The sequence below is a fragment of the Fusarium oxysporum genome, chromosome VII, assembly GCF_013085055.1.
Source record: "Fusarium oxysporum Fo47 chromosome VII, complete sequence".
Classification (NCBI taxonomy): Eukaryota; Fungi; Ascomycota; class Sordariomycetes; order Hypocreales; family Nectriaceae; genus Fusarium; species Fusarium oxysporum.
Genome location: NC_072846.1, coordinates 434,061 through 456,478, shown reverse-complemented (window position 1 = coordinate 456,478; position 22,418 = coordinate 434,061). Strand labels below are relative to the sequence as shown.

Sequence of the window (22,418 nt, the reverse complement as noted above, 5' to 3'; positions counted from 1 at the left end):
TGCAGATACCTCAGACCCCCACTTTTAGTCGACAGACATACACTCAAGCGATCACAATAGGGGCAACGGGGAGAGCATAGAGATATAGACAGTACACGCGATGAAGTCATCTGAAGTGCCACGTTTGTTTTCCGACAAATCACGCTTCTTACCTAATTACCTGTCAATCGCAAGGTGTTTGACCGTGCGGGCGCGTTGCAGCCACTTGACTCAAGATGCATCATTAGCAAGGGAGAGCAGCAGGGGTAAAGCGCAGATAGGGCTAGGAGAATAATTGGATGTCACCCGTCCGGCAACTAGACTTGGGGAGATTACCCCTTGCTGTGGTGTTGGTTGGTCTGAAGCGAGGCGGCATCTCTCAACTTCTCCACTGGACTGGGGTGGAGGGGGCTCAGCTGGGGTTGCCATTTGGGTAGGTTCGCCGAATCCAAGGTTTGAGGAAACGGTTAGTGCTGACGGATGAGGTCCGATTAACCCGCAATGGTACTAGTACGTCTTCCAGTTCCCTCCCCACCGTCGTGCGTTGGCTCATCGACTTGGTCTCCGGCAAAAGTTTTGTTAGTGCGCCACCCTGATCTTTTTGGGGGGAAAGGTGTCAACCAGTGGCAGGAGAGCAACAAGATCCAACTTGCATTTTTGAGGAAGACCAGCGGAAGAAAGAATGGATGTTCTGGGGCCGCTTTTCCGTGCGCTATGGCAAGGGCCATGGTGTCTCCTGGGAGAAGGATTGGGGACTAATAACAGTAAATAGCTATCAAGAACATAGTTACTGTTGTATGTGGTTGGAATCGGCTATATCGAGACTCTAGATTTGTCTTCACGCAGGACAATGTTTCTTCTCACGCAGTTGCAGCAACTATAAAAGAGGTAAAGGATAGAGGGATCTAGGTCTCAGGATGGCCCCCTTTCCCTCTAGACTTAGATCCTATAGAAGCTGTATGAAACCCCCTGGTGAAGGGTTACATGGAGAGCCATTTTCCTGAGAAGATGTTATATGATCGGCTTAGAACTGCTGTAAAGGAAGCTTGGGACTAGCTTGAGGAGAGGGCTTTAGATAACCTTCTCGCGACTAGGCCTGATAGATGTCAATGTCAAGCTGGTGTTGATGCCAAGGGAATGCATACAGAATACTAGAAGGTAGCTGGTATGTAAATCAGAGATATTCCAGGTACATTTAGGGAGGAACAATTGATCAGCTCCCATCCCCCACAACAAAACCCTTTAGGGGGGCCTAACAAAAAACTTTGCCGGACACCATGTAGTCTTCCATTCGTGTGGTTCAAACTTAGGTATCTGATTAGTGTGTGCGGGATACAGTTCCGAAAACGGTGGAAGTCACAGATGTTGGTTAGCGTGCCTCGACCTCCCGGGCCGAATAACTGTCAAACCAGACCAACGGGCAAAAGTGATGAATGTGCTTTACTTGCCTCACAATCAGAGTGACTTATGTACCTCGACAATTCTTCATCGACCTGCCAGGAAAAGCAATGATCAACGATCTAATAGTATGATTAAATCGCCCAGGAACAATCTTAAACAGACAGGCCACAATCACATATTCACGCTGACCACCAAACAACCCTGGCCTTTATCCTTGCACGTCAATCTCAAAAAGATTTCTCCAACAATGGATGTCTTTGTATGAAATTACAATCTCCGCCCCCTCCCGGCTCAGCTAGCCACTGGCACCACTAGTGCGACCAGGGTCCAGAGAGGTGCAAACCCCACCACCACCTGTCAAGATGACGATTGATCTCCATGAGCCTAGATCGGGTGCCGTACAGATGTTACCTTGACAGGGGCTTGGAAGAGTAAGAGAGCATACTTATGACTCATATAAGCACACTCTCACAAGAAACATGCACATGCACATGCTTATGACCTATCACAGCCCAAGCCTCACACGGCTCAGACCTGCTTCAACTGCCGATCTCTGGCCTCCAACGAACCAACAAGAGTTTTATTGACCAAAGTCTATACTTAAAAATCGAGACTGGGAAAAATCTCAAGCATTTCGCCCAGAACCCATTCTTCCCCGCCTCTCCTCATCCTCTCCCTTTGATTCGGCTAAACGAGAGATCACAGATGGACTTCCACTTCCCAAGTCCGACGGCCTCCGAACTTAGAGTTTGAGGCCCTTACACCCCTCTTGACACTAGCCGGTCTGTTAGTGCCGGCGAGTGTCTGTTTTTAGTCTCTAGAGGTGGCCACCTACCATGCACAAGGCGCGAAAGGGCAATCTTACGCTCCATTCCTTCGAATGCCGCTGCTCAAGGACAAATAATTTCAGGTCAACAAAGAATGGGCCAACCTGTTCTGGTCACAAGCTCTGCATGAAACATGCCCATCTGTCTATCTTCAGAGTACCTCAGCCTAGTTCCCAGCAAGGTATGACCCCCTGCTCCATATCTACCTACCTAATCTGTACCCCACGTTGCTACTGCGCATGCACTTGGTAGTCTATAGCGTCAGTTAAGAACCACCCGTGCCCCATTGTTCCACCTAGCCAAGTAGAGGTCCTCGCTTCTTTCCCATTCGTAGTTGCTCATCCACGGGTTTCTAAATCCCGTCATGTCTTCCCACGACTTGTTTCGCGAGTACCGGGGTCAAATCGTGTCCCAGAGCTACAATGCCGGCTTTGTTGCTCTCAGCTACGTCGTCAGCCTGGTCGGCGCTGGCTCGACCCTCGAGCTCATCAACAGGAGAACTGCATTCCGGGGTCTCTTCAACCAGTATACCTCACCCTCATCCCATGCTCGCAGGAAAATCATACTGACTCAAGATCAGCCTCCTGCTCGTGAGCTCTGCTGTTACCATGGGCGGAGTAGCCATCTGGTGCATGGTAAGTTGCAGTCATCATATACCTGTTACATGTAAATCCCATCCCAAATAATCCGTCAGACGCTCACCATCTACTTCCCTCTATTAGCATTTCATCGGAAATAGAGCCATCGACCTTGCCAATGGAGAGCCCGAGATGCAAATCGCCTACTCTAGCGGGTACACAGCCGTATCCTTCTTCATACCTATCCTCGTCTTGCTAGCAGCCTTTCTCGCTATCGGCACCAATAATACCGTTTCCTGGTGGAGAGTTATTGTTGGTGGTGTTCTCTGTGGCACGGCCGTCTGCGGCATGCACTACCTCGGAAACGCCTCTATCGAAAACTACACCTGCGTATATCGACCAGCTTATGTTGTCGGAGCTGCCTTTATCGCTGTCGTTGCTAGCAATGTTGCGCTCGCCATGTTTTTCGTCTTCAGAGCCATGTGGGCTAACGCGTGGTGGAAGCGAGCTATCTCAGCTGTTTTCCTTGCAGGTGCGGTATCAGGGATGCATTGGTGTGCTGCTATGGGAACTCAATATCGGCTTAAGAACATCAAGCCTAAAGGCAACGAGCCCTCAAGGAGCGCAACTGTCATCGTTGTCATCTGTCTTGTCAGTATAACATGGCCCCATAGCATCAAGAAAGTGGCTGACTGGTGGTATAGTCCCTTGGCGCTTGCTTCATCATTGCCGTCTCTGCCATTCTTCGGGCAAGGAATATAAGGAAGTCGGCACTCCGAGCCCAACAGATCACACTAGGCGCAGCCGTCTTTGATAATAGCGGTAAAATCCTCGTCGATCCCGATGGATTCATTCCCAGCACCGTCGTTACCGACTCCTTCTTGGAAAAGGTAAGCATTTGGTCCAGTTACTCTTCTACGGCCAGAACCCCTTCCTAACTCTACCAAGAACGCCAAGGGAGGATTCGGCATCGGTCACCCACTTTTCCAGTGGATGTTCCAAGCGTCGAGAAACTGGGGCATAATCTCAATCCTAGTCGGCGGCATGAGGCAGCATGTATCACAGCTGCCGCACTCGGGCACCCATAAAGATAGACGGCGTGGTCTTCAGCTCATTAGCGAGCACGGCGAGATGATTGAGCGGTACGACGTCATCTTCAGGGAGTTATTTTGCCTCGCCGCAGTAGCGCTAGCAGACCGACTCAGAGAGGATCTTACTTCAGTAGGCGTCTTGTGGGATGAGATTCTTCCCACAGGAGCAAACGACAAGTGGTCACAGACAGTGCCTCACAAAAACACTCAGGAAAGTCCCGGATCGGGAAACGGAGGCGTGCACGAAGGCGAACAGGGCGGTGTTGACATGGCAGAAAAAGGCCTCGAAGCCTGGCAACCAGACTCTGGACTCGGATCGCTGATGTTGCTCATCCGGCGCGTTGAGTCAGACCGAGACGCCGAGCGCTTCGTGTCGGCTGGCTATCGTTTCGCTGAGCCTCATCAGGTGAGCGGCATTATCAGATCGAGGATGCAGATCCAGACTCCAGAATTCGAGACGAAACTTCGATCCATGTCGACGTATACGACAGAGCAGAACCAGGTGCTTCCGGGAGTTCATCTGGGTTTCTTTGCCGTCCGAGCCCGTGTCAGCTCTGGGTTTGAGGTCCTGGTTCGAAAGGGTGCCCGCCATCTACTTCCATCCATGCCTCTTCCGACCAAGGCTCTCGATAAGTGGCACGTGCAGTTTCTCAGGAGGTTTGAGAACATGTCTGTTTCCAATGTACTCCAGGGTTTGGAGGAGGCGGCCTCACTGCAACGAAGCGCCCAAGAGACAGAGTTTGCAGGTCAGCTCTCGGACACAATCAAAGCGCTACGGGAGTGGACGCAGGAGCTCCTATTTAAAGACGCCGTCCTCATGTCCACCATCGTTCGCGTACCCTGCCGAGATGACGGAGGGCAGGCAGATGCCACCATGATCGCGATGCGACTGGTGATTCCCATTCACTCGGTACTCTTGAGTCAAAACTGTGAGCTTGTGCCTCTCGGCTTCTTTAAGATGCTCCAAGTATCGGCGCAGTTTCGACAAGAGTTCACCCGAGACGTGCATCAAGAGTTTGGGCATGTTGCAAAGCTCGGGGACGGGCGTGAAGAATCTCAACCCAGCTGGCACGGACGGTCAGCCAAGTTCTGGCCGTTTGGACGGATCGACAGTTCAGTGGCGACCAAGTCAAACAGTGGGATCATGGCGACAGTGGGCGGACGACGATTCTCGTTGCCCGATTCCACACGGTCTGGTTCGACGATTAACCTTTGGCCGTCTGGTAATGTCAACCGGACAAGGTCGGTGGACTCGGCAGATGGTTCGGGCACATATCCGGCAGCACAGGAAGATGAAGCTCAGGCGACGCCATCGTACGGGGGAATCATGGTGTTTCAAGAAATCTCGATTGATGTTGAAGAAGGAAAGGCAAGGGGAGAGGCAGGCCCTGAATCTGACGGCTCCGGCGCCGTCATGATCGAACCGACCAAGTCGAAACCATCGCTGGCGGCAGGGATCGAGCTACAATTGATGGGCCATGTCGGAAGCAATGTGCACGCGGGCTCACAGGCACTGGTGTCTATCGACATTGCGGCACGTAAGGGATTTGTAGGCCCTGCATCATCTTTTGTGGATATACTATTTGCTGAAACTGTTGAGAGCCTGTAGGAAACAATGAGGAGCGATTAATTGTATACTTGAAGGACACGGCATGCGCATCATCTGTTGACCCGGCCTTGCGCCTAACACACTGGCAAAGTGTGGCTCATGAGGTGACTTGGGGCGGAAGAAACAGAGCATCGCTTCCAGGCTCTCATTAGCTTTAAGTATCTCGGAGACTGACGATTTCGCTTCAGTTATATCTATACAGATGGAGTCTTTGTACTGGTTAAATCTCTGCCTACTGAATCTTCTAGACTCAGCTGCCGCCCGAGAGGCTGGTCCTTAAGGGAATCAAATCGTTTAAGGCAGTATACTTATGTAAGTAGGTTCATGTATAGCAGCTTCATGAAGTGTCAAAAGATGATGATTCCTTGGAGTTGGAACAGGTGCCAGGTTGGGGTTGGGAAAAGGTAGTGCAGTGGGAAGGTGAGCTCAGGCTAAAGCTTATAACCCGGAAGGTTAAGGGCGTTTAGTAGAGTTGACTTTCTATTCAGGGACTCCTCTACAAGACCTATATAGCTACATACTCAAGCAATCTCTAATCGCTCAGTAAATGAGTTATAGGTACTTCCTAAGTATAGGACCTTTCCCTGCTCTTAGAACGCTATTAGTGTTCTTCTAATAGCTAGAGGATGGGCTCTCTCCTGTAATACAATTAGCTAATAGAAAAGTACTATAAGTAAGCGCCTATAAAATACTTCGAACACCCGTTAAGTTACCAAGGCAGGGGACTTAACGGCTAAATATCCAGCCCGAAGGGTAAATACCCTATACCGGCTATTAAGCTCTTCTGGGGAACACCTTAGATCCCACTTTCGACTGCGACAGTAACTAGCTATTAAAACCACTTCAAACCTGTAGTAAGGGAGTTGACTAATAGTCGTAGGCGTCCCTCTACCACTTCCTGACAGGCTCAATCAACTATATACTGTATATCGAATTTACCCTTTCCCTGTAGCTTATAGGAAAACGTCATTTAGTCAATGTAGCGTGGTGGATACGGCGGATCGGTCAGCTGTTGAGCCTGACGGCGTTGTTGGTCAGTAAGGCGCATCTTCATCCCTGCCTTACAGTTAGCCACAAACACAGTACTTAGGAAACGCAAGCGTATAAACCTTCCGTGGGCGTGTGGTTATAGACTCTGACGATCGAAAGGCGACTCAAGGAGTAGGCCTTGCAGCGAGGTAACTCGTGAGACAGCAACATAACCATACATGGGCACTTTCGTTCGTTCGTTCGTTCATTCGTTCCGTTTAAAACGTTTATATATATCTATGACGGTTGGAGGGGTCAGGGTTGACTTGTGCATTCGAAAAGAACAAAAGAACAAATTTCGACGGAACACCTTCCAACCGTAGCAGTGCGTGAGCTAAAAAAAAAACACCATACTGTAGGGAAAGCTTCCGTAAGTTGATTTAATTGAAGAAGTTACATTTTTTTCTATCTGAAGCGACCTGTAACGAGTAAAAAGATGACTTTGGGAAGTGTTAGGAGTGTCGATATGGAAAATCGATCTGTCGTCCCAAAATGGTCTTTCCTGGTGGCTCAGCTCACTATCATCAAATTCCTTTAATCGTGTGAGGAATAGGTCTTGATTCTTATTTTCCATGGAGTAAGGCCTGCCCTCCTCTGGTGAGTATATATTCGGGTTCCTCCGATTGTGCAGCCAATATGTCTCGATCGTCAAACGGAAAGTTGCCAAGGATCGCGTTCCAGTGCCTCAGAAACTCATTTGTCAAAGGAAGAGCGTATTCACTTGGGTCAGAACAATTAATTGTATACCCCCACCAGCTCCTTCGAACGCCCACAGAGTGTAAGGCGAGCCCCGTGGGGAGTACATCACCGACTTTCATCTCGGTATGTATTTCAAGCGTAATCCATCTCATAGCTGTTCCGTTCATGTCTGTAAGTGGTGCTTGATAAACCTGCTGCTTTCGTGCCAATAGAACCATTTTGTACGACATGTCGCTATAGAACTCTTTCTGGAGCTTTATACCCAGAACGCCTTCCCATTCGTCTCTTTTGATAATCATCGCTTCCTGGATATTGAGTGGTTTCTGTGTTCATATAAGCTTATGGGACTAATAGAATAGACCAAATGAAAATGATATAACGTACACGATAAGCGAGTGGATCAGACAAGCGAGTGGATCAGACAAGCGAGTGGATCAGACAAGCGAGTGGATCAGACAAGCGAGTGGATCAGACAAGCGAGTGGATCAAAAATCTCAACCTTCTTTAAATAAATCGCCATAAAAATACAATAAACCATCTGATCAATTGAAATCAATTACTATACTCATCTCCAGAGGCCTCAATACCCTCCTGACAGGTTCTTGCATTATGCCCAGTCTTACCGCAAGTCCCACAGTGCCGAACCCTCGGTCGCGCTGAACTTCCTTGACCACCACTTCTCGATAATTCGGCTACTACCTGTATATCTACATCCATCTGATCAACTAGATCCTGGCCTTCCTGTATAGTCATACTCCCTCTATTCTGCAGGCAGGTCCTTTTTACCCTGCGCCGCCGGCTAAGTATCTCATTTGCCTGTCGAAGGTCGTGGACTTCAGCTCTTAATAAAGCCATCTCATATATTACTGCCTTTGTTCCTTTGGATATAGACTTAAGTGCTTCTAAAGTTGGCTCTGGGGAGCTACTTTGATGCCTTCTGAGTCGCCTTTCGAGGTAATCAGATTGAAATTCAATCTCGCGGATTGACTTTGGAGTCTTTGAAGTCCAAGGTTGAGCCTGACTAGCCTGCTCCTTAGCCGGCGTTGGAGTCCGTAGCTGCACCTCAAGCTTTGAGACTACACTTCCTAGATCAAAAAGAATAAGCCTAGCTCCCTTAAAACCTCCTTTAATATCCTTCTCGGTTATAGTGGCCCGAAAAGCGGCGTAAAAGGCCGGGAGGAACTCGGTCTTAGAAATATGTGTTATAGACATTCTGGTCAGATGCTCTATTTCTCGACCATATGCCTTCTTAAGCAGCCCAAAGCACCCGACATGAAGAGGCTGAATAAGATGAGAAGAATGCCTCAGGTAGTCATATCTCCGCTGAAAACGCGTCTTGTGGTCTGGTTGCCGCTTGACGAGATTGGTAGCCCAGCGCTTGCCAACAGGTGACGCATGGCGGTCAGTAAGCAGTCGATTAGCCATTTCTTCAATAACAGGCAGTTGCGCAGGAAATCCTCGCAAATCTAGGCCGAGAATATGCTGAACTATGATCTGTTCCTCTAGATCAGATAGTTTCCGTAAATTCGGGATACATTGGCAACGAGCTTGCATGCCACTATCCCGGCGACAGAGGGTTGAGAAGTTAACCTGATAGATCTTTGCAGCGCGTCGCAGGCTTAATTTAGGGTCTGCCTGATAGGCCTGAAGGGCAAGAATGATTTGAGACTCTTTATTAGATTGTTAAATATTAGGTGGTTGAGAAATAATTGATGAGAAAGAAGTGTATGAGGGATTTCAGATCCACTTGCTTGTCGTATACGTTAGTCCAAAAGGAAGAAGACCACTCTATTTATGTTTTAGCGGTTTGCCATGCACAAAATCGTTCTTCATTATTAATTATAGTCATATGTATGGTGGAGAGTCTAGTTATCAGCAGTCGAGTTCCGTAGCTCAGGCAAGTTCCTCTTATACCACGGCCAAAGCGTATCCATCGACCAAACCCTCAGTTTCCGTAACCCAGCAATGACCTGAAGCACACCAACAGTCGAATCTGTACTACCAAACTCCACACTCGGCAGTACCGTCTATCCACAAATATCAATACACAATCCTCACATTCAAACAAACCATACACTTACCGTTATAGCTTGACTCCAGGTCGTGATAACAAGTGACCACGAGTGGCCTTGTACCACTATACCAGGAAGAAAACCAAGTTCATCGACGGCAGAAGGACCAGCGCGTGAGCGGAGGAACTCCCATTGGGCTGCGTGCCAGATGGCGAGCTGCTGTTCGCCTTTGGCTATGTCGCCACCGTGACGCTTAGTTTCGATGGAGATGCCTAGGGGGTACTGTTGTAGCATCCTGTCAGATGTCCAGTTGAAGCATGGCGCTATGTCTGGTTGTATTTGCTGTGGTTCTTGTTGCGATGGTAGTGGTGCATCCCCAGTCAAGATGGTAGAGTCGCGTTTAGGATGGAATCGAAAGATATAGTCAACACGGCTTGCACTTTCAGCAAACCTGTGATATGGAAAGTCGATATTGGTCGTGGTACTGAGACATGGTCAGCATGTTGCTGAACTAATGGCAATGCGTAGCTTACCATGGCATGAAGTCCAAGATCTTATGTTCCGGGGCATCTCTCATATCAGAAACCAGCATCTCCAGCAACGGTGTATGCACCAGGCCATTCCAAGCTGCCTCGTCGCTTAGCATGCCGGCGCAGTCACTGGACCGCTCAGCGATGCGAGAAGCCCTGCGGACCAACTCCTCTGCGCCAGCCCGTTTTACCAGTCTTTCACTTTCAGCGCTCATTTCGTCATCATAGAACATGTAATCAAACAATGGTTCCATGAAACATTCCACCTCAGGAAGCTTCTCCAACTCTGTCTTGAACCTCTGCGGCATAATTCTATTCTTCGCCGACACGCATCTCATCTCACCAATAAGTTGACGGAGGGCTTGAGGTAGCGTATGTGCGTTCGTAAAGCCAAGCGAGGCTCTGACCAGACGACGTCCTTCGGGACCATACAAGGGAAAGTTTTTCGTTGGTGATTGAGACCGTTTCGATCGTTGGCTATCGTGCGAGCAAGTATCGCTCTGGTGTTCTGGATCGAATTGTATCTGACCGAACAGTCGGTATAGAGCTATTGTCTCCCTCGCTGTATGAGACAGCGATAACAGTTCCGCTTCAGTCGTTGACGTGGTTACAGTCTTCTGTTTTGAAGACTGCCACATGATTGCCCCGCTAAACAACTTCATGAGATAGCCCTGGGTGGATCTTCGAGTCTCTGGATCATCCGCGAACGATGCGTCGCTTGACTGCTGTAGTACTTCATCATCGCCTGTCTCTACTGCTGTGGCCTTATCCACAGAGCCCGAAAACTCGATGGCATAGTACCGTGTGGTCTGGAGATATGAGAGAACTCTGTTCGCATACCGCAGGTGCTCTGGTGAAGGGTTCATAGCAAATTGGCTTAACTGGCTAGCTGCATAGGAGACATCTGGTCTTGTTACTACTGCCGCGTACAGAACTGATCCTACCTTTTCTTGCATCTCTGTTATCTGTCGAATAGTGGCCTGTCCTTCGAAAGGTTGGGGACGGTAGGATGAAGTGAGAGGCGTTGCCGTTCTCATTGACTGATCAATCCCGAACTTGACACCAAGTTTGTTGATATATCCATCTTGGCAGATCCAAAGCTTCTTGGCATTGACGTCTCGGAGGATTCTGATGTTGAGGAAGGAGATTGCTTCGCCCAAATCTTTGATCTCGTATTTGCTGTGTACTGCTGCTTTGAAATTGTTGACTTGTTGAAGGTATTCAGGTTGCGCGATGATGAGAAGATCATGCAGACCGTAGAGCGCTTTGAGCAGTCTCCAGACCTTTCCTGATTGACCATATCCCGGTGGGCATGTGGTGTAGATCTCCTCGTCCATTTCAGCGTTAACGAAGGCGTTCTTGAAGTCAGTTTGGTGACATATCAGCCCAAACGCACAGACGAGAGCCATCAGAATCCGGAAGCTTCGATAAGCACCGGTTGCTGCGTAGATGTCTTCACCAGAGTGGTGTTGGAGATCACCTCTGACACAGATGCGAGCTTTGTGACGAATGAGCTAACCTGCATCGTCCAGTTTGTAGGTAAAGACCCATTTGAGTGGTAGAACTTGTTTGCCTTCAGGGTAATCGACTAGCTCGAATGTCCCTTTCTCCTTGAGTGACTTGATCTCGGCGTCTGAGGCTCGTTTGAAGCCTTGTCTCTCAGGATGCCGTGTCAATTGATGCCAAAAGTCAGGAGGTGGAGGCAAGTCCTTTCTTTGAGTTCGTATTGAACGTGCTGATGCGAAAGCGTGGGCGAGTTGCTGTCCCAGCTTAGCGCGTTCCAATCGTAGAGCATGAGCGTGTCTTCGCGCTTGCTTATGGATTTGGTGCCGAGTAAGGCGTGGTTTGAATGTTTCGATTGCACCTTGTCCTTTCTGTGACAATTTGATACTCCTTCCAGAAGTTGTTCTGAGATTCTGGAGCACTGAAGCGTCCGTTATCTTTTTCTTTCTGGACGTTCCTGGTTGTATTGTTGTCTGAGGACGCGGTGATGCTTGATAGAGAGTTACTGGAATTGTAGGCCGCGGTAATGCTAGCGGTTTATCCACGGGTGGTTCAACCTGTATCTCCCCTACTGTTGCTCGTTCAGGTGAGATTTGTGGTGTAAGAAGCAATCCTGGTAGAGATAGTTCTGCTTCCGGTTGCATTGAAACAGGAACTGACGTTGCTGTACTTTCCATGATGGATAATGGCTCGATGTCCTCTTCGTCGAGATCAAATTCATTGATCGTGATTGTGAGAGTTTGTCCTGATTCAGGAAGGGTTGTAGCAAGCTGCGGACTGTATATAACTTTCTCATCAACTTGAACATCTCGAGATACAATTATACGATCAAGATGTGGAACCCAAACTTTATAGATATTGGTTGCGTCCAATCCGACAAGCCATCCCATAAGTGCATTTTCTTGTAATTTCGCTCTAGCTGGACGGACCTTCTTGTTCTTGATTAAGACGTAGGCAAGAGAACCAATGATATTGAGATTAGAGAGGTTGGGCTTTCGGCCATGAACCATTTCAAATGGAGTTTGCCATTGCTTTCGTTGAACTGGGATGCGATTGAGGAGGCGAGTAGCATGAGCAACGATGTAGGGCCAGAGCTTCTGAGGTAGATTTCCATGTATTCGAAGCTTGCGAGCGATAGCTATAATTACCCCCCCCCCCCCCAAGAACGTTCGGCAAGACCGTTCTGATCTGGCGTATCTGGTGAAGATGAGTTGAATGTAATTCCCTTTATTGTAATGAAATGCTTCCATCTCTTTCCAAGACCCTTCTCGCCATCTGATTGGATGTATCGCGTAGTAAAACCCCAGTTGTCATTTGTTATAGTCAGAAACTCCTGTGTTATAGAAAGAAATTCATCTTGGTTCTTGTTTGGGAGGTTAAAGGTGATATGGTAAGCTGAGTAGTCGCAATAGAAGTGAGCGACCCAGGAGTCAGCGTTGAATGCTTCCTCCATGTCGATAAGATCAAGGTGTATCTTCTCGAAGGGATAAGTTCCTCTCCACGTTGGTATGCGGGAGATTTGTTGATGCGCTTGTCCGAGTTGGCATTCAGGACAGAGTTCTGAATTCCGTTCAAAGTTGCGAGTCCCGAGTGCAACTCCCTCGACTGCTTGAGACATGTGTTCAAGAGCCTCCATTCGAATATGGCCTAGCCTTGCATGCCAGGTATCCATAGAAGCTGTCGTAACTTGAGGCGTTCTCGATTTAGTAGCTATTGCAAAGGACTGCGCTGCCTCTTTATGAGATTCAGCCTTGAATATAATGTCCTTGATGTGCGATTCAGCAACTCGAAGAGCACCATGTTTAGTTACTTTAAAGGCATTTGATCCATCCGAATATTCCATCCAACAAGTCCTTGTATTGAAATAAAGTCCTTTTTGTTCGAGAGAGTGCGTATTGATGAGATTCCAATGGAATCCAGGAACGTAAGCAACGTTCTCGAGTTGAATTAGACCTGAGCCTGTTGGAGTGTCGACATGGACCGTGACATTTCCTATGCCTGTGATGTGTGTGTCTGAGTTGCCAAACTCTATGATTTCATCATCGAGTGGTGTGTAATTAGTGAAGCGAGACAGGTCATTGCAGACATGTGTATCCGCACAATTGTCAAGTCGGAAACAATCACCGTACTCGTCTTTTGCGGTTGTGCCAAACGCAAACCTTGACGTAACAAATGCGGCTCTTGATTTGGATAGAAATTTATCTGTGCTTGAAGTTTCGTCCTCTGCTAGATGCTTGGGTTGATTCTTTGTAGTATCTGACGGCCAGAACTTAGGCAAGTCAATATTGCATCTCTTGAGGTCCTTTCGATGTTTTCTCTAAGGCGTTTGCTTCCCTTGACTGTAGTGATGATTTTCGACTGTATTTGAATGATTGGTGTCCATCCCTCTGGCGCACCCGAAGGATTAAGATAATAACACTCAGTGTACTTGTGGGACATGCCGCAGACGCAATTTCGGAAACCCGTGTTCAAGGATGAATGTCCTGTTCGCTGTCTTTTCTGTTGCGGCTGATCCCCTTCGTTCTGCAGATCTGAATCATTATTGTGCTTTCTTCCTTGAAGAGTGGCGTGGGCTGCTCGCCCTCTAATAGCCTTTTCCTTCGGTGGTGCCATTGTCCTGAACTGCTTAATGCAGAATCCGATTGTAATCTTCTTCTCGGAGAGGGTTGGATTGAATTTGCGGAAGGTCTTGATTGCTCTATTTACTGTATTCTGAGCTTTCTGAACAATGGTGACATCGTCATCTTCATTATTTTCTTCCTCTTCAGAATCAGTCGAACTTAAGATAGCGACAGAACCGCTACTGGCGTGGCCAGGATTAATCTCATTGAGTGCGGTAAGAAACGCATTTGAGATCTTCATGGTTTTTGCAGCCTCCTTAACGAGGTTTTTCTCGCTTTCAACCTGAGCTTCCTTGGACTTCATATAGTTGTAGAACGGCGGGTTGACTTCGCGAGATGATTCAATGAATGCATCACAGATCTGCGACTCGTTGAGGTTCTCTATATTCTGCTTCTGGTCTTTCGCAGTGGGTTGGATGCTATCAGCCAACGCAATAAGTTTGCCGCGGACATCATGGATTCCGAGGTAGTGCTGCTTGAACTCCTGACACACTGTGAGGTCGATGCGATCAGAGACCTTGTCGTATTTCTTCCTTTCGCTATCATAGATAGCCTGGAGGCTGTGATATTTCTGGATCGTGTCCTTGCTTGCTGAGTCCGATGGTTTGGTCGCAGTGAAGACCAAGTTTTCAATCCCTTCTGGATCACAGTAACTCCAGACGTCGTTGCGCACGGCAAGGTCCTCAATAGAGTTAATCCAGTTGGTCCAGTCCTCGCGGGAGTTGAGCAAGGTGAGATTGTGATCTTTGATCGACATTTTGTGACATGTAGTCAAGAAAAGGATAGCGTCTTTTTGAATGGACTTCTTATTAATGTGTTAGCTTCTTGCTGATTAAAGAGATCATGCTTGTTAGTTTTTTAGGAGTCTTCTCTATTAAAATCTGTTGCGGGTTTCAAGTTGCTGTTTCATATCGCTTCATCTGATACATCCGACTATGAACCGGAAACCAGTATTGCGTCAGTCGGCTCAACTTCGTGCCGATTCCCCTGAGGAGATTTTCAATTTGAAAGAAAGCTCTCATTACGACGAAGTTAATAGCAGAAAATGCTGGTGGTGATGGACTTGACTTGCGGGAGAGAAGATGCTGATAATGATGGAGAGAGGCAATGAAAGAGTCTCCGGGCTCATAACTGTCGCACTGAGCGTGCTTTAAGGGTTAAAGTAAATATATTTTGCAGCAGCAAATGTGTTGATTGATTGTTCTTCGTTGTTCTCTTGTGCAGGGTATTCCATTCCGCAGAGTTACTTAAAGAATATAGCTATTACTAATACAGTTGTTTCCTGAGGCCGTGAAGATCATGCCTACCCTGCGACACATGGAGAGCATAGATGCTGGGATTTGAAAAATTTGAAAAATTTGAATAAATCTTTCAAACAACAAATCCGGCGTTCAGGTTTACCAAATATCTCAAATATGACCCCGGATTTGATTTGTTCGATTTGAAGGCAGCGCTGATCATTGTTGCCCCAGAATCCCCGATTCATCCAGATATGCAAGTTTCTGAACGGACTAAGGAGCAGCATAGGCTCTCTTCCAGTATGCCACACCCTCTTTACTAGCAGCCGCCTTATTCTTCCGTCCGTTCTCATTCATAGTGTTTACATATTCGTTGGATGGAGTCGAAGGGTGAGGGAGCAAATTATTCGTAGGCATCTCTGTACCTGCAGTCTAGTGCCATGTTCAGGGTCAGCGTGGGAACGACTCGATTGCGCCTGGGAAGACCACACCAGACAGAAATCGCACCAGCCACCAAATATTAGGACATTATTGCGGCACTTGATAGGGCCCTGTTCGCGATCAATCATCTAGACTTCGAGTCAGGAATGGAAGCTTACATAGTAATTCGCGCAGGGGCTAGTCATCTTGGGGAAGATGCGATCGATCAAAGATTGCTTAGTCGTATGTTGATTCTCCAACAGAACGAGGAGGAAAGGTGTAAAAGGATCAGAAAGAATGAGACCAAGTATTCACAGGGCCAGGGGATTGTATCTTCCTAACACAGCCTTCAACACAAACGTCTACAGGGATAAAATATTATCTATAACTTAACTAACAAACCAACAGCTAGAACCGAGGTCATTGCGAAAGCAAAATTCGCTAGCTCATGTTATCGCGTGTGCGATTGGCTTGGCTGTATCAATTAGGCAATTCTTGCGTTCAATTAGCGGGTGGCTATTTACGCTAAACGTGCATGTTGGGTCAAGAACGGCTGAATGATTTTGCCTCGTGAAGCCGACTGCAGTGTAATTTTGCGTCTGCAAGGTGGTAGGGAACATTTTCTGATCAACCAAACCAGGATGCTGAACCAATATCAAACGTCCAGCTATTTGCTGTGGTAGGCGCTGGTTTCAGAAAGTTCGCCATTGCCATATCATGTCGTTGCAAAGTCGTATGGGTGACGCCTTGTTGCGAAAGTTCCGTGCACCCTTGCTCATGTTTAGTTAGCAACATTGGGGAAGCAGTATTCATCTAGTACTGTAGACCTGGAATGGTTGGGTAAAATTTGTCGTTTGGTCATCGTTTTAGCCTCCAGATTCCAGGTCCTCGAAATAAGCCCAAATGGGCGTTGGGAAAAATTGGGTGGGGACGGGACCAAAAAGAATATCCGAGCGTTAGGTTTCACCCGTCTCCCCCTCCCCTGCGTCCTAAACTCTAATCCAGGATAGGGCACCTACTACCATCTTATTACGGTGCCAGGTCTCATTCGGGAGCACGGCAGTTTTGGCAGTCACCCATTGCTGTGTTCAGTTACGACGGGAGGATCTCGATAGTGATATGCTGTTGGGCTAACCTTGACGGCTGCATTGGAGCCAGGGGACAGGAGGGGGTTGTGAATGCTCTATAACCTGATCGACCATGAGACTAACGGCCATGGATGAGGTCATCTATGGGCATTACTTATCATTTGATTATGGGAGATCAGAGTTACGTCGAACATCAAGGTGGCATTCTATCATACCGAAGCCTTCAGCACGACGCTGCACGATGCCTTTTGGAAATGGAGTCAAAGTATGGCAAAAAAAAATGCTACAGATCAACTGTCTGTACTGCGGCTCTCAACCGCCATAATCCCTGGTTCAGCTCAGAACCCCGGGGAGGCGGGGGGCATGGGCTTATGCTTGGGGTGGGCCTAGATTCAGAAGTAAGGGTCAAAGCGGGCGATGGTGGGAAAGAGCCGAAGTCGGGAATGGCATGGCGACAAGACAATGATTACATCGCCGCCGGGGAGGGGCAGTGCAAGACTGGCCTTGTGGCTTCGTGCTTTATCCTGTTAAGACGAAAAATACGTACACTCGACGCCATGACACCGAATAGATGTCTGCAGATAATCAATAACCTCCACGGTTCACTGTGACCACCATTCATGTTTGATGCCGTATCCGGTCAACTGTTGCACGGGCTCCTCGGTTCAGATTAGCGGGAGTGTGGATCCCCAGATCGAAGGGGTCCGGGGCAGCGGGCAGCTTCGTCGAAGACGAACCCATCGCCGCGGCTTGCGGCTGCGCAAAGCGCAGATTGTATGGTTTGTTGTGCACCTGTTAAGGATTTAGGTGTAGACGGTGCCACTTTCTTAACACTTGTATGCCAAGAAAGTGTGATGACAAAGGAAGGTTTGTGCTGGATAGGATAGTGCAAGTTATGGAAATTGCTATAGGGTAAGCCCTTATCTCTAGTTACTGCTTCCTGCTGCTTGTTCTGCTGGCGTTAATAATCAGCTATCGCTTTTTCCTTGGCTGTTGCATATTTGCGTGGTCATCCACGCTTTGTTGGTCTCTCCATATTAAATCCAGTATACAATAGAGTAGGAGGTAAGAATAACAGGATATGAATTGGGGGTGATTCTTAAGTACGCAGGCAGTGCAATTAACAGGATATGAATCAGGCGGGATTCTCAGGCAGAGGACCAGGCGAGACTCAGATTATGCGATTGCGTCGTCATGTGTCTTATGGAAAATCCTAGAAAGGGGTAATTGTGCACTAGCTAAAAATGGATGGACTTTGCCCGCGAAATTCAGTGAGTGGCTGAGCGGAAGCCCCGCATATCCGAAAATAGATGGATCTTGCCCGCGAAATTCGGCAATTGGCTGAATGGGGACCCCATATCCACTAGAATCTAAGTGACTAGTAATACTCGAGGTCGACGACGAGGTCAACAATTTGAAAGATGAATATACAAACAACGAGCAGAAATTACTTATAGAAATATAAATAAGGTGAGTCCGGAGGTCTTATTATATGCTTTGATCCAGTATTAATGAGTTTTAAATCACATTTAGTCTAGTTCGAGTCGGTCAAAATATGATGTTGATAAGTGTGAGAAAGTACGATGTCTTAACATGTTAAATCCCTCAAGTTGTCTTTGACTACTATCCACCCTTAGCTCCAAATCTTTACCTTCAAATGTTAAAGGTAGGTGTCCATATACAAACTGATAGGATAGCCTAGTATCAGCTCTCTAGTACAAGTGCCAGGATTTATTTCACCCTATAACTCCTGAACCTCCTCTTTGGGTTCTGCTGTCCCTCTACTCCATAGTATGCCGTGCCCTTGCAGTTGGCCTTGCTGTATACTGTGTATCCATTTGGGTCCGGCCAAGCAGGCGTCTGAGGATAAAAGGTGATGGAAGTTGTAACCCAGTCGTAATCCGAGCGAAGGTTGATGCAGTTGCCTCTCTTGGTTCCATTGGCACTAACCCGTTTCATTTTGTCGCCTTTTTCGGCAAAGAAGTTGATAGACTAGGCTTGTGCAAGACCAATTATGGCCAAGATCATAAGGGTTGAAAAGAGTCTCATCCTGAGGTAGTGATTGGGGTTTATTTGAGAGTGTGATTGAAGGTCCTTATTTATTGACAGTGAATAGGTGCTTTTCATTCCTGCGTTCTTGGGCATTTAGTAGCATTTTATAGCTATCTTAAGCTCCCTTTCCCCTCCCGACCACTCGCCCTATTCTTAGAAAATTTAGATCCATATCATCAGAAGATGGCTTTCTATTATCCCGTCTTACCATAAGCCGCCACACTAGAGAGTTAGAAAGAGATTAAAATGCCCAAGATCTTCCAATAAATACCTCGATTAAATCTTATTTTGGAGTGGTGAGACGCTAGCACCGATCTACCACACCCTGCAATTTCTTTGGCTCTGGTCATCAATACCCATCGGCAAACCAGGACGGGGTATATGTTAATATCCCCACTGGAAACAATTTTTTGCGTGGGCGCAATTGCCGGCTGTCGCGTGTCCCGGATGACGCTATGTGATTCGGAGTACGACTCTCTCTTCTCCTTGAAATATAAGATGAGAGCAACGGTTACTGTACCGGCAGAAAGATTTCGACATGCCGCTCGAATATCCTTTCCTATTATGTAGCTTCTTTACTTCTGACAGCTGCCACATAGATCTTCCTACTATTTATAAAAAGTGCTCTCTTTGCCTTATCACCAATCGTCCCCTTTTCGCACAAGCCTAACTCTATAATAATAATAACTAGGGAATGAAAGAGTCGAGGATTAGCTTCACCCATGTTAGCTTCACCCATGTTGGATAGGGGATAGAACGATGGGATTTGTAACGAAGTCACATAACTCGTACCCCTACAGGGACGAAAAGATATTTGATTGGTAGCACCTGATTCTCTTAAAACTTTAAAGCACTACTCCGTACTGCCCTATGCTTTGCCTAGACCGTCCAAACAAGATGCCTAACAATGCCTAGTTAAGACTTTAAAGCTAAATTAGATCTACTAAGCATTTTACACTTACTACAGGTTCTGCCTCTTTTACTAGCTTTAAAATGGATTAGTAAAATTAACTTTACTAATATTAATTTAGTTATTAGTAACTTGGGAAAATACCAGATTGCATTACTTGCAAGGGGTTTTAATTAGGGAGCCAGGGTTAAGAAGTGCAAGGGGGTCCCTTAGCCTAGGTTGGCTAGAATAAAAAAAACGCGTTAATCGATTCAGGGATATAAGTGTGTAACATAGCCATTTATAACTTAAGGGATTGCAGGTACTTCTATTATAGGCTAAAATAGGGGAAATGGGGGAGGGGGAGGGGGAGGGGATTAGGTATCTTTAATCCAATGCCTTTGCGGAGGAGGCTCGCAAGATAGTGGACTTTCTCTGTCTTCAGACAGGGGAGGTCAAGCCCGGCCAGCTCGTAGAGCGGCTAGCGAGTGAGCTGAAAGAGACAACTGGGGGAGAATTCGCGTTGTTCGCGGAAATAATATTTCGGGATCTGCTTGCATTTGCGGTGCAGCGGGAGCTAGATACGGTATAGAGGTTTGGTGACGTTGCGAGGGCACTATTAGACGAGCCTTTGTAGAAGTTCCTTGGAGAGGTAATACAGGTACAAGGGACTGGCACAGGAGATGTCTTCGCGGCCCTCCAGGGTGTGACAGGGCTGAGGAGTAATGCATCGGCGTCAGGTCGAATAACAGAGGAGCTAGGGATGAAAGGGAGGGCAAAGCGGCTTGCGGAGGCCCCGACCAAAGGCAAAAAGAGTCAAAAGGGCGCCCCCAAACCCTGGACAAGGCCGCAAGCCTCTTACATGGCCCAATACGACGCGATACTGCGAATGTTTGGCGGCGACACAGCCGGAGCCGAGGCTGCAATGCAGGCTGAGCTCGCTAAAGAGGCGCTCAGCTCGACACCAGCACGGGAGCCGGGCAGTTGGCAAACTTGTACATGATAATGTACTAATCTGCGGTTAAGGACGCGGCCGAGCCGGACTACAAAAAGGGCCTCACGTTCCTCACCGAGTTCCGGAGACACCGACCAGTAGAGCGACTGACGCCGAGAAACCAGTGCTTTATTCTCACCGAGTTCGCGACCTGCTACCATGGCTTAGGTCGGGTCGAAGATGCAGCGAGGGCTGCTATCGACCTCGTGCAGGTAGCAAAGAGCTGGCCCCTGCTGACTGCTCCCAGGGGGACCTTGAGGCGACATACAGTTGGATATATAATACTTTCCTTATATCTGAGAAACCATGGCCTTCTCTCAACCTAAAATTTGTTAGTTCTAGGCAAGCTTGCGCCCTTAGGCTGACATCTATCGAGAGAGTTCAGATGCACCAGATTATAACTAAAGCGAAACGATAGGAGATAGAACGCTATAGTAGATTGCCATGTTTTAAGCAGATTAAAGAGGTAATAGATCTATTAGTTCAGATAGTCTAATAAAGGCAGTGGTAAGATAACAGAACCCAGTTTGACTTAAGTATATAACTTAGTAGCTAATAATAGAATTAACTCTACTAAAGTTAATTTAGCTATAGACTTCTACTAAAATAACACTATTAGTGGTTGAATTATCATAATAAACTCTCCTTTCGGGGCTAAGTTATATCATACATTTCATTTATATATTACAAAATATTATATTAATAGCAGCCCTGCTTACAGATGCATTAGCAGGCAAATTATATAATTTCTAGATAAACCTAATTATTATTAGCATAAATAGCCTCTCTATATATAACACTATACATAAGTTATACATCTTGCCAATTAAAATGTACTATTAACTATAGCATTGCATAACTAGCAGCATCAGACATCCAGATACAACCCAGATTTCATTACTACTTATTATAGACTTAAATACAGAAGCAAAATACCCTTCTTCTGTTATTGCTAGCCGCCAGTTAAATAGAATAGCGCTTAGCAATAACTCATAAACACTATATTCTTCTTCTTTAACTCCAGCCAAGCTATCTGTTATTCACATATCCATAATTTATTATCTCTATCTTCAGGAAGGAAGCCAAACCTACTGCAAAATAATATAAGGAAACTACTTATAACACAGGGACTTAACTTTAGATATTTAGCTTCTAGTATATCCATAGTCCTTAAAGTCTATAGAAAGGTCTTAACAGCATCTAAGCATCTATACCTCTAGATTAAAACTCATTACTTATTTATTTAACTATAAACATAAGTAACGTACATGATAAGCGAAATGGTCACTTTTCCCTCAATCTCTTCTCTTTCTATTTGATTACTTATTTCTCAACCACCTAATATGCCACAATCAATTAATGAGGCAAATATCATTCTTGCACTTCAAGCCTACCAGAATGACCCAAAATTGAGTCTTCGACGCGCTGCAAAGATCTATAAAGTTCGCTATAGTAACCTCCTTAACCGATATAATGGCATTCCTGCTCGACGCGATATAATGCCTAATTCACGCAAACTATCTGATTTAGAGGAAGAGACTCTTATTCAGTTTATTCTCGACCTGGATTCGCGAGGATTTCCCCCCCGGCTATGTAGTGTGAAAGATATGGCTGATCAATTACTAGCCGACCGCGACGCGCCACCAGTCGGCACGCGTTGGGCTTCAAACTTCGTCAAGCGACACCCAGACCTTAAGACGCGTTCTTTTCGGAAATACGACTACCAGAGAGCCAAGTGTGAAGATCCAACTATTATCCGTAACTGGTTTACGCTTGTGGCGAATACAATCGCGAAATATGGCATCCGATCAAATGATATCTATAACGTTGACGAGACTGGCTTTCTTATGGGCATGAT

The 22,418-nt window shown here is 46.9% G+C and overlaps 6 protein-coding genes across 6 annotated transcripts; 2 read left to right on the top strand and 4 right to left on the bottom strand.

The window, feature by feature from the left end:
* Positions 1 to 2,571: 2,571 nt before the first annotated feature.
* Positions 2,572 to 5,479, top strand: FOBCDRAFT_164461 (uncharacterized protein; the record flags this gene model as incomplete). The annotated part of the gene is made up of 5 exons (XM_031195462.3): positions 2,572 to 2,732; positions 2,788 to 2,842; positions 2,930 to 3,436; positions 3,490 to 3,675; positions 3,734 to 5,479. Coding segments are annotated over 5 exons (2,655 nt in total), but the record flags the coding sequence as incomplete, so codon positions are not given.
* A 1,598-nt stretch (positions 5,480 to 7,077) lies between these two features.
* FOBCDRAFT_203871 (uncharacterized protein) lies at positions 7,078 to 7,431 on the bottom strand (the record flags this gene model as incomplete). The annotated part of the gene is made up of 1 exon (XM_059609087.1): positions 7,078 to 7,431. One exon carries the CDS (start codon positions 7,429 to 7,431, stop codon positions 7,078 to 7,080), a length of 354 nt encoding a protein of 117 aa, XP_059463680.1.
* A 1,647-nt stretch (positions 7,432 to 9,078) lies between these two features.
* Positions 9,079 to 10,393, bottom strand: FOBCDRAFT_140849 (uncharacterized protein; the record flags this gene model as incomplete). The annotated part of the gene is made up of 3 exons (XM_031195585.3): positions 9,079 to 9,240; positions 9,295 to 9,709; positions 9,759 to 10,393. 3 exons carry the CDS (start codon positions 10,391 to 10,393, stop codon positions 9,079 to 9,081), a joined length of 1,212 nt encoding a protein of 403 aa, XP_031028460.3.
* A 3,265-nt stretch (positions 10,394 to 13,658) lies between these two features.
* FOBCDRAFT_95127 (uncharacterized protein) lies at positions 13,659 to 14,276 on the bottom strand (the record flags this gene model as incomplete). Its single annotated transcript, XM_054705369.2, has 1 exon — positions 13,659 to 14,276. A coding segment is annotated over one exon (618 nt), but the record flags the coding sequence as incomplete, so codon positions are not given.
* An 18-nt stretch (positions 14,277 to 14,294) lies between these two features.
* Positions 14,295 to 14,636, bottom strand: FOBCDRAFT_120565 (uncharacterized protein; the record flags this gene model as incomplete). Its single annotated transcript, XM_059607744.1, has 1 exon — positions 14,295 to 14,636. A coding segment is annotated over one exon (342 nt), but the record flags the coding sequence as incomplete, so codon positions are not given.
* A 4,735-nt stretch (positions 14,637 to 19,371) lies between these two features.
* FOBCDRAFT_203869 (uncharacterized protein) lies at positions 19,372 to 21,154 on the top strand (the record flags this gene model as incomplete). Its single annotated transcript, XM_059609086.1, has 7 exons — positions 19,372 to 19,401; positions 19,709 to 19,805; positions 20,016 to 20,152; positions 20,228 to 20,561; positions 20,729 to 20,772; positions 20,808 to 20,891; positions 21,149 to 21,154. The coding sequence occupies 7 exons, from the start codon at positions 19,372 to 19,374 to the stop codon at positions 21,152 to 21,154; spliced, it is 732 nt and encodes a 243-aa protein (XP_059465284.1).
* Positions 21,155 to 22,418: the final 1,264 nt, after the last annotated feature.